This window comes from Emydura macquarii, unplaced genomic scaffold (genome assembly GCF_026122565.2).
Source record: "Emydura macquarii macquarii isolate MOO-44397 ecotype Brisbane River unplaced genomic scaffold, CSIRO-AGI_Emac_v2 contig_1437, whole genome shotgun sequence".
NCBI classification, from domain to species: Eukaryota; Metazoa; Chordata; order Testudines; family Chelidae; genus Emydura; species Emydura macquarii.
The window spans coordinates 198,367-209,881 of NW_027131574.1; the positions used below are offsets into that span (position 1 = coordinate 198,367).

At 45.0% G+C, this 11,515-nt stretch overlaps 1 protein-coding gene across 1 annotated transcript; it reads right to left on the reverse strand.

The window, feature by feature from the left end:
* Nucleotides 1–936, reverse strand: LOC137156319 (olfactory receptor 51G2-like). The gene has a single exon (XM_067553041.1). The coding sequence runs from the start codon at nucleotides 934–936 to the stop codon at nucleotides 1–3; it is 936 nt and encodes a 311-aa protein (XP_067409142.1).
* Between the last annotated feature and the right edge of the window lie 10,579 nt (nucleotides 937–11,515).

Here is an 11,515-nt window from a genome sequence, read left to right on the forward strand (position 1 = left end):
TCACTTTATAATCATCCTGATTATCCTCGCACGAATGTGTTTGGTTTTCACACTGTACACGATTGGGTTCATCAGGGGAGGGATCAGCAAATAAATGTTGCCCATGACAGTCTGAAGCAAAGGAGAAGAGGTCTTCACGATTCTGTATATCACAGACAAGCCAATCACTGGCATGTAGAAGAGCAGGACAATGCAGACGTGGGAGACACAGGTGTTCAGGGCCTTGAGGCGCTCTGCGTGGGACGCAATACTCAGCACCGTTTTGAGGATCATCACATAAGAGAAGAGAATAAGCAGGACATCCAAACCCACTGAAGAGACTGTTATAAAGAAGCCATAGATGATGTTGACTCTGATATCTGAACAAGCCATCGTCATGACCTCCTGGTACAGGCAGTAGGAATGGGAAAGCATGTTGGCTTGACAGTATTGGTACTGTTTCAGCAGAATGGGGAATGGGAGTATTAGGACAACCCCTCTTAGCAGAGACACCAGTCCCATCTTCGCTATTCTTGGCATGGTTAAGATGGAATCATATCTCAGCGGGTTACAGATTGCAAGAAAACGGTCAAATGCCATGCACAAGAGCACAGATGATTCAGTTAATGTAAGCGAATGGATGAAGAACAGCTGGGCAAAACAGGCGTCATGGCTGATTTCCCTAGAGTTAAACCAGAATATACCCAGTGTTGTTGGCATGGTGGATATTATTAAGCCAACGTCTGTGACGGCCAACATGGAACGGAAAATGTACATGGGCTCATGGAGGGCTGGATCTGTTTTTATAATGAACAGAATGACTGAATTTCCTAATATTGAAGTAACATATATTAAGAAGAAGGGGATAGAAATCCAGACATGGATGTTTTCCAGCCCAGGTATTCCGGTGAGAAGGAACACTGCAGGTTGGAATTTGGTATCATTCACAGCTGACATAATGCACTGGGCATGTCCAAGGAGTTTTGAACGTTTCTTCCTGAAAAGAAAAATAAGAGGAGACTAGATGATATTTAACGACACATCATTCTGCTCTCAGTGCAAGACTTCCAGGAGCCCAACTACAGAAGATCAGCAAAAATAGTCTTGGATTTACACCACCCATAGGAAGATAGGCATTGCCAAACTTGATCGGACCGTAGTTCATCTAGCCCAGTATCCAGTGGCCAGTACCAGATGCTTCTGAGGAAGATAGAAGAACCTGCAGTAGAGAGCTGTGAGATAACCTGCTTCCACAGAAAGTTTCCTCCTAATACGCACTAGTTAGAAAATTTTTGTGGTGTAAATCAGAAAGGTTTATAGTCCTCCCAAGACTTTAAAAAAAAAATCCTCACTACTGTAATTGGCTAACTTCTGAGTTCAGGAACATCGACTTCAACAGAATCACTCCAGATTTACATGTGTAAGTTTACACAAACTTTCCCGGTGATACACACAAACTTTCCCGGTGATACATACATCCCCATGAAAAACTAAAGTGTTTTGCCTAGCCATGCGGACTAAATCCAGAGAGGCTGATCATCCTACAGGCTCACAGGACCCCATCCTCTCCCCTGACAAGGGTTCTGTAGATATGTGGCAAGTTCCAAGCTAATACAGACAGTTACTTCATCTTGGCGGGAGAGGGATTGGCATCACAAATTATGAATTGTGCAAACGTTAGACTTCACTCATATGCAGTTGAGTGTGCAAGTTAGTTCAGTTGTACTCATGTAACAGGTGATGGGTGTAAATTACATACAACCATTATAAAATCCCCTTTCCTAAACCTCATCTCTACTCTGTGCTGAATCACAGACCAGCAGTTCTGTTGTCTCATGTCTTTTTGGAAAGTGTCACACAAGTACCACAGAGTTATTGTGTATTTGACCCTGAATGTAAGTGCTAGAAACAGCTTCTGGAAATGTACCAGGAGACAGTATCATGCAACTCCTCAAGGAAGAAAGAATTAATGGTACGAAGCCATTGCAAAGAGTATTTGGAATACTTTCTGCAGCAAAGGCTATTAAGTAGTAAAGTTACCCTTGTTACACTTATAAAATAAACGGTAGAATCTTATTCAGGAGATAAGGCAGCATGCCGCGTTTATTATGAATACAGAAAAGAAAAATATTTCAAAAGAAAACAATTGCCTAAAACACACTCTCATTCACTCACTCACTCTCTCTCTCTCACACAGAGTTCTGCAGGAGGGATATAATTACCCCTCTTCTTTCCTGTAAAGATACCAACAACTCTGCTGGTGGCTTTTGATAGACATGCATGTAATGAAAGTTTGGTTTGTAATAACTTTATTACAATGAAAAAAATTGGCATTACATTTATAGAACTATCCATAAGCACACACATGTAAACCCGTTCTTTCCCACCTAATCTTATTTCAGACATATTTTCTCAGGTTAGAGAGGAAACTAAAACGTAGCATGAGGCATCTGGATTTCTGGAGAACTTGAAAAGATTGCAGCCTCTTGGCTGTCATTTAATAGCTTGTCATCAAAGAATAGTCTAGGAAATCCTCTGCAACTATTTGCTCCTATATAATTGGGTGAATAGCTGACTGGTTCCCCTGCCTGTTCTGTGAAGTCAATCTGCAGCCTTTTTTCCGGAGTTGTACAGGAATTGGGATCAGCGTATACAATATTCATTCCCTGGGCTCTCACTCTCTACTACACTGCTTATTACCTTTTTTCATTTCCGTAAACCTAAACAATTTTAAATGAATGTTTGAATAGCTTTGGAAATCTAACACATAGTCTACAAACCTCTATGGGTCCGTGGAGCACAGGTTGAAAACCACTGGTCTAGTATAGAGTAACCCCAGAACCTTTCATTCTGCTACAATGGGGGTTTACGGAATGTGGGTTTAAAAGTGAAATCCATGAGTATTCATGGAAATTCTACTGCATTTCACACAAGAAAGTCATCTATTGCTCACTCTCTCTGTCTCTGTACTGTATTCATAAAATACAAGGCACCCTGGAACAGTATTGTGACAGACAGTATTTTGACAGCTGAGCTGTCATGATTATGAATGTGTATGGTAAACCCAATTCTTGTGCTGTTGATATGGCTATATTGGTGTTAAATATTGGGATATTACTGGTATGGCTAGTCATAGTTTAATAGCAGGTCCCTGGAAAACAAGCAGGAAGGGAAACAATAGCTAAAGAAAATCCATCTCTCACTAAACACTTCAGGGAGTTTAAGAGACAACCCCTGAGCTTCAGGCTGTGAAGACCCTATTTCTGGGCTCCAACCAAGTTACACAGTTTGTATGGCCAGTGCTTGGAGTCTGTCCAGATGTAGGGCAGGTTGTTCTGAGAAGCTCCTCAAACTGACAGACACACAGACACCACTGGGGAAATCAGAAGATGCTCAGCCTGCCTCTGTCCCCATCTGAGTTGGAGGGCTTGAGAGACATGGATTAGAGGCATCCTTGACCATGGGATGCTGTTCCAGAAAGAAGGACGTCTGAGGAGAGATGGAGTTTACCTATCAAGGAAGGGGAAGAGCATATTGGGATACAGGCTGCCTAAACTAGTGAGGAGGGCTTTAAACTAGGTTCAAAGCGGGTAGGAGACCAAGGGCCAGAGGTAAGTAAAAAAGACCTGAGAGAAGGGCTGGAATTTGGGGGGAGCATGGGCTGTTATAGCAGGTGCAGGGGAGAAACAGGAGAAAACTGGGCGGGAGAGAGGCTGTCCTGGATTTGATTTTGACCAACAGGGAGGAACTGTTTGAGAATTTGAAAGTGGAAGGCAGCTTGGGGAAAAGCGATCATGAAATGATAGAGTTCATGACTCCACAGAATGGGAGGAGGGAGAACAGCAAAATAAAGACAATGGATTTCAAGAAGGCAGAATTTAGCAAACTCAGGGAGTTGGTAGGTAAGATCCCATGGGAAGCAAGTCTAAGAGAAAAAACAATTGAAGACAGCTGGCAGTTTTTCACTTGAAAGATATAAAGACAGAGAAACCTGCCAACGTACCCGATGCCTGCGAGAAGGGGAGCAGCTGCCAACAGAGATCTTCACCCTAACGGAGAAGGAGTCAGTGGAGAGCTTGCACGGGCAGCAGGCAGTGTCTGCTCAGACAGGGTGCAGCTGTGCTTATGAAGCATCTTTGCCTATTTCTTTGGGGGCCACTTGGCCACCTGGGACCCTCAGCTGACTGGTTCAGTGTGTGCCAGCTTTAACCCCATCACGGCCAGTAGCAAACTGCAGGAAGCCCAGTCACAGGGGATGCTCGGTGATGCCACAACACTGGACAGCATCACAAGCCCTGCCGCAGGCTCTATTCCTGCAATCCAGGCTGTCAGCGCTGTGGGTACGGCTCAGAGCAGTCACAGGGTCCCCCGAGGGCGGCCGAGTGGTACCGATGATGCTGTTACAGCTGTAATCTCGCTGCAATGCAGTAAATCAGACTAATAATAGTTATGTAGGGTCAGATTTCTCCCTGGCAGCCCCCTTTCCTGCATTACTAAACCAGGGTGCAGCTGGTGAAAGAAGATTCCACACAGCTCCTACCTGAAATTTTCCCTCAGATTGATCCAGTAGGGCAGGTCCCTTCCCTTCTCCCTGAGATATAAACAGGGTGACCCAGCATTTATGGATTCCCAAAGCTATGCACAGATCTCAGTGATTTCTGGATAGCCAGGCCCTCCCATCCACAATCTGTGTGACTCCACAACTGTTCTAGGACCCTCTACAGCTCGCTGGGGGCACAGGTTCATCGGTGATGTTCTAGCGGGTCCTGTCACGGTAGCCACTGGCCACAGGATCTGCTGAAGGGGCCGTTGTAGAGGATGGAGGGGCTGGACTGAGAAGGAAAGGCTGGTTAGAGTATCTGGTGAACCACAAAACCCCAGTCACAGACTGGGTGGGAGGTTAAGACTTTTCCATACCCAGAGTGCAGCCAGAGACTCAGGCAGTGATACCTTCATTGCTGTTACAAGGAAGAGGTAGACAAAATGGCTCCAATTTTTTTTGGGGGGGATCCAGGCAGTTGCAGCTGGTCATAAACTCAAAGAATCTTAGAAGATGAGGTTTGGAAGGGACCACAGGAGGTCTTCCATTCCAAACCCCTTTTCAGTCCAGGACCAGCCCCAACTAAATCATCCCAGCCAGACATTTGTCAAGCCAGGCCTTAAAAACCGCTTGTTATTGAGCTGGATGCAGGAATCACAGGGTGAAATTCTAGGGCCTGTGCTATGCAGGAGGTCAGACTAATCAATCATAATGGTCCCTTTTGGCTTAAAAAACTAAGAATAGAAATATATGTGACCAAGGACAACATTTCACCTGCAGACGATGCAGCACCCCTTATCCCACCCTGTCTTGCTTCACCAACAGTTAGTCCCTCCAAGAAAGGATTAAATTGCCACAGGGAGACAGACAGACAGAAAACAGCTCCCTTGTGGCTGTGCAATATCTTGCCCTGACTGCCTGGGATGTTGCAATTTAAGCTCTTGGGAAGCCACTGAGATTGATTTCAGCATCAAACTTCCTCATCTATGAGTGAGGAGCCACTAGACCTCAAGGCACCCCAATTCCCCTTCCCCCAAACAAAGCAGTTTCCTGCATTGCGTGTATTGACAGTCATGCTCCCGCCCAGATGGGGACTCCGTTGTGATACACAGCTCTGCACTGGCCCTTGATTCCTTCTTTAACCCTGCCTCTTTCCTGAACCAAATCCAGACTTTTCCCCAGTGCTCAGAGCCCCAATCTGAATTGTCCTGATTCACCTAGTTTGGGACCCTGTGAAGTATCAGTTTGTGCTAGCGCATGTTAATCTGAACTCTCTTACCCTGGAGAGAGCTGGGAAGTGTTCCTTTTTGCCAGCTGGCAGAACAGATCGAACAGACACTGGGGAATGTATGAAGATGCTTTGGTGTCTGTCTGCATTAACCACACTTATAGCATTCCCAGATCTGTTTGGATTTTTCCTCTGGACATCAACCCTAGTTAGCATCTGTTGTGCTGTAAATGTACACAAGGGAGTGACACCTCCACACCCCCATCTGTTGCCTTCGATGGCCAGCAAAAATGTGTATTGTGGCAGACTATTTTCAGACTATTTACATGTTAAACTGACTCAACGTCTGTCATTTCAGGCAGCCATGGCAACGCCGCAGTGTTTGCTGACGGCTGTGATTCTGAATTTCTTTCCTTCCATTTGGTCTTTTACTGGCAGTTAAGAAACACAAAGTCATTTTTCCTCCCATCAGTGTAGGTTTGGGGAATGGGCTTTCAGGCTTTGAAGGGATGGCATTTTTTTTTGCTGAGGGAAATAATCCACCCATTCATCTTTCTTTCTGGCTGGCCGGCTGGCCCCTAACCCTCTTGTATCTGAGCAGTGCCACTCTCCTTTGACCAAATTCTGCTTTAACTGGGACAACTTCACTAAACTCAATGGGGCATCTCAGAAATGCATCTGAGGGCAGAGTTGGGTGAATCCATGTTTATTTTTGGTGGTTTAGGTCAACTTCAGACAGGCAGTTGCACCGTTCATGAGAGCACAGTGCATTTCAGTCTCTTCCCCTGAGTTCTTTGTTCATCGAATGACATCAGGAGAAATCTGGAGTAGGAAAATTTAGCTGCCTGGATCTCCTCCTTCCGCTGAGGGATGGCATTTAGTGACACACAGCATCTATCTCCCTGAGGGCTGATTTCCTTTCTGAAATTGCACTGGGAGTTTGGCTTTCAGACCTATATTAAGATCAGGACTTTGAAAGGGAAAGAGATGGAATTTCAGTTTTCTAAAAATCCCTCTGACACAGACATTATACTAGTGTTTATTTGAGACCCTGGCTATGATTCGCAGAAGTGCTGAGCACTCACTGCTGCCACTGGGAACTGTGTTTTGAATGCATGAAGTAGAATCATAGAATCATAGAATATTAGAGTTGGAAGGGACCTCAGGAGGTCATCTAGTCCAACCCCCTGCTCAAAATAGGACTAAACTCAGGTAAATCATTCCAGCCAGGGCTTTGTCAAGCTGTAGCTTCAAAACCTCTAAAGATGGAGATTCCACCACCTCCCTAGGTAACCCATTCCAGTGCTTCACCACCCTCCTAGTGAAAAATATTTTCCTAATGTCCAACCTAGATGTCTCCCACTGCAACTAGAGACCACTGCTCCTTGTTCTGTCATCTGCCACCACTGAGAACAGCCTAGCTCCATCCTCCATGGAACCCCCTTGCAGGTAGTTAACTGTTATCAAATCCCCCCTCACTCTTCCCTTCTGCAGCCTAAACAAGCCTAGTTCCCTGAGCGTTGCCTCATAAGTCATGTGCTCCAGCCCCCTCATCATTTTTGTTGCCCTCTGCTGGACTCATTCCAATTTGTCCACATCCTTTCTGTAGGGGGAGCCCCAAAACTGGACACAGTATTCCAAATGTGGCCTCACCAATGCAGAATAGAGGGGAATAATCATTTCCCTCGATCTGCTGGCAATATTCCTATTAATGCAGGGTGGCCAACCTTCCAATTTGGTTTTTACTGACATGAAGATCTGAAGTTGATTTTTTTTACTGACATCACTAAAAATATCATAAGCAATACAATAATGTCACAGAAGTGTGTACTCACTTTACGAACATTTTCACGACCAAATTACCTAATGTGTTGTTATAAATATAAACTCTGTGCTCTCGATATTTCGTACACAGGGATTCGGAATTATGCAGTTGTTTTAACTGCAGTTAATAGATCCATCAGGTTCCTCAGGCCTGTGCAATAACAGAAAACAGGAAGTTGATTAAGTCATGGTCAGTGTAATTTTATGATACAAGAAGTGATTCTGAATGACGACAATAAATGTCAAAACACAGTATGTTTTATTTCTACCCAATTTCATGGACATTTTCATTTATTTACGGCTTTATGGCCAGTGTTAAAATTGTACATTTTTTATTCACTGTCCAGAAATTTACAGACGGTTGGCACCAGCTTGCAATGGAGAGAATTAAGAACTGCTATCTGCAGAGATTGAGGAGACAGTGGGTTCGGGAGCTCTTCTGAGTTTAAAGCTATTACTAGATGCCTCCAGCACCCAGATCTGTTTGGTGTTCCACTCTTTAAATCAGCATTAAGAACTAAATCCTCGACTGGTGTAAATCAGCATCACTCTACGGACTTCAGTAAAGCCACACAGATTTACTCCAGCGGAGACCCTGGCACTGAGTCAAAGAGGTTAGTAATGGAAAACACTTTCAGACTGCCCAATCCCTGTCTCTGTGAACGCAGGGTTGAGCCCGAGTGAGTTTGCACAGCCTGCAATTAACAGAGCTGAGCTTTCTGCCCTTCCTTTGGGAGATTCTTTCCTGTTAATAGAACAAAGTTCATGTAGGTCATGAAGTTGGTGTGATATCAAGTCCTAATTTTCCCTCACTGAAGTTCATCCCCAGACTTTCTACTCAAGCCCACGTGCATCTCCCTCTGCTCTTTATACCCTGCAGATAGTTGTAGAGTTTTGAGCTAACTTTGGGACATCAAGCACCTAACCCTGCTCTTACCTTATTTTTAATGCCGTTTGTGCAGGGCACCCGGAACAATACCCGTTTCTTGGCTATGTCAGAGTAATAGTTGCCTCTCGGCTTCCTTTAGAAAGTGAAAGGACCTACAGAGCTTGCTTATGTTTGCAGTTTTCTCTTCTGCCGTTTGATTTTCCATCACGTGGTAGAAAGCAATCAGCTTTGGGATCTCTCCGAGGCAGACGGACTCTTTCTTATCTGCATTTGCTCTCTCCTCTTCTGCACATATCACTGTTGCTGTTAAATATGTCAACATTTGCCAGCAGAGGGTTTGGTGTACCCACGATGAGGTGGGAGGGTTGCTCTGCTCTAGCCATACCAATATCGTTAAAGCAGTATCATTTTTATATGGACACAAACGCTTAATTTTAAGACAAAATTGTGGTCCTTCAATCTGGCTGCAAGCGATCTTTAGGCAAATTATTGACTTTTAATAACAGCCACTGAACACATTGGTTTGTGTATTTATTGATCTTTGGATTTCACAATGATCAATGTGCTCTTTCCTACTTCACAGACATTGGGGTAAATCCTCCCTGGTCAAACAATACTGAAAACAATCACACATTCATTAGGGAAAATCATTGAATCATAGAATCATAGAAGAGATGTGTATTTCTCTTTGGAATCAACCAATGGATCCTATTCTGTCCTGATGTATGGCTGCAAAGTCCTCCACTACACCACTGATGTCCATCTGATTACATAGGTGTGACTGGGGACAGTTCTCTGATGCAGGAATCAAGTTGGGCATGGTAATCAGTATTAAGAATACAGTTGTCATGTCACATGGCACTAATGTCCCACCTAAAGTCTACGTCAATAATGAAGGTCTGAATCACTTCTGCTATCTTCGCTCAACATTAACCAGTTCACTTAGCCTTGATACAGAACTTGATGCGAGACTCAGCAAAGCCTCCATCACCTTTGGCAAACTTTACCTCATGTGTCTGGAACAACAACCTGCTAACCCTGAATACAAAGAGTCCGTTTATCAGACTCGTGTTCTCAGTATCCTCCTTTACAGCTGTGAAAGCTGGGTCATATACTAAGACGGCGTGTTTATTTTTTATTTCTTTCGCAATCAATTTTGACCTTTATGCCTTATGACTTGTGATCACTTTAAATCCTTCTTGCTGTAGTTAATAAACTTGTTTCACTGCTTTATGGTAACCAGTGTGGTTGGGTCAAAGTGTGTGGGAAACTCTGATTGAAAAAGCAAAGCTGGTGCATAATTATTATCCCCTGCTGGAAAAACGGATTTACATGAGCTTGCTTTGTACAGTGAATGGACTGGATGGTACAAGACGCACATTTCTGGGGTGCAAGGCTGGGCCTAGAGAAGTAGCAGGTGTTGCCCTGTGTGTAGTTCATGAGGGGTTGGGAGAGCATTCATGCAACGTTGCATGCTGAGGGCTATGAGTGACCAGAGCCTGGCAGGTTGTGTTGTTCATCAGCAAAGCAGTGCAAAAGCCACCCTGAGCTAGAGAATGAAGGGGGCACAGCCATTCAAAGAGTCTAGATTGTACCCTGGGGTATGTCACACTGCGCTATACATACAACCCTCCCTCCCACACATATACACATACAGCCAACCCAAGGCCCCTGAAGCCCCCTAGTGTGGGGCTCAGCTCTGGGGAGGGTGTACACAGCCAGGGGCTCTTACCCTGTGCCAGACGCTAACTGCTAGTCCTGTTTGGGCTAGGGAGGGGCAGCACTTCCTCTTTCCCTGCACGGGGCTGCTCCTGGAGCCAGGTCAGATCCACATCCGGGAATCTCCCCTGGATGCACAAAGCTCCACCCATGATTCCTGCCCCCATCCTCCCAGCCTGCTGGGACAGGGGTCACTGTATGGGGAGCTCCCTTCACCTACTGAGCCATTTTCCTTAAGGACAACCCTGCATATCATCAACATTCAGAGCTGGATGGCCAGAGAGTGGTCCATGCCACCCTTTGCACCAGGAGGGGTGGTTACAGGGGGTGCTATAGCAAATTTTGGGGTGCCCATGTCCCCTGAAAGGCCTCCCAGCGCAACCCCTAACATATTTTTTGGTCCGGTGGCAATGCTGAAAAATTGAAAAAAAGTTGGTTTAGGCTGAACCAAATCTTAAATTTTTCTGAATCTCTAGAGACTCCATTTCAGGTTTGGTCAAGGGGGGGATTTCAATCTGGACCTTCCCACAACCCACATGAGCACTCTATTCACAGAACTAAAGATTATGCTGGGTGACAAGAGACAGCCCCACCACCTTCTCCCTCATCTCTGACCATTTTTGTGAATGGCCAAAACTATTTTGTCAAATTTGCGAATTGGTTCGGGTCAGCTGAACCTGCATTTTCCATCAAATGAACCGTCTGTCTGAAAATTTCACCTAGCTTTGGTGTGAACCTGTTTCTTTCTTCAGAGAGAACTAAATGGATTTAAAACACAGGGGAGAAGTTGCTTAAGAGCTGTTCTGGAAGATGGTTGTAAATTCTCATCAGACAATGGAAATAAATGCCATTTGTGGTGTAACTATTTCTAGATGTTAAGGCCAGAAAAGGCCACTGTCATTATCTAGTCTCCCCTTCTGTATCACACAGTCCCTAGAAACTCACCCAGTAATTTCAACATCAAACCCAATCTTCTGGCTGAACTAGGAAAACGCACAGCGGTGTGCAAGAGGAGCACAAAAAGGAGAAGAGTTTTCATCATTTTAAGTTCTAGGTGGTGACCCTGTGGCTGGGAAAAGGAAGGAGGGTCTTGTGCGTAAGGCAGGGCACCAGGATTTAGGCAAAACACAAAAAATTCCATACTCTGGCACAGACTCACTGTGTGACCTGGGACCTTGACCAGCAGAGCAGTGCACAAACCACAGGACCAGCCTCCCAGCTGGTCAGGGTGGATTCTTGCTTTTCCAGAGCTTCCCCCTGTGCTGTGGAGACTGGGGATAGCAAGAAGCCAGTTACGGGCGTTTGATTCTCTGGAGCTGGGTGATGAACTGACCCT

Coding starts and splice junctions, on each gene's coding strand:
- LOC137156319 (XM_067553041.1), bottom strand. CDS start 936: ATGTCAGCTGTGAATGATACCAAATTCCAACCTGCAGTGTTCCTTCTC.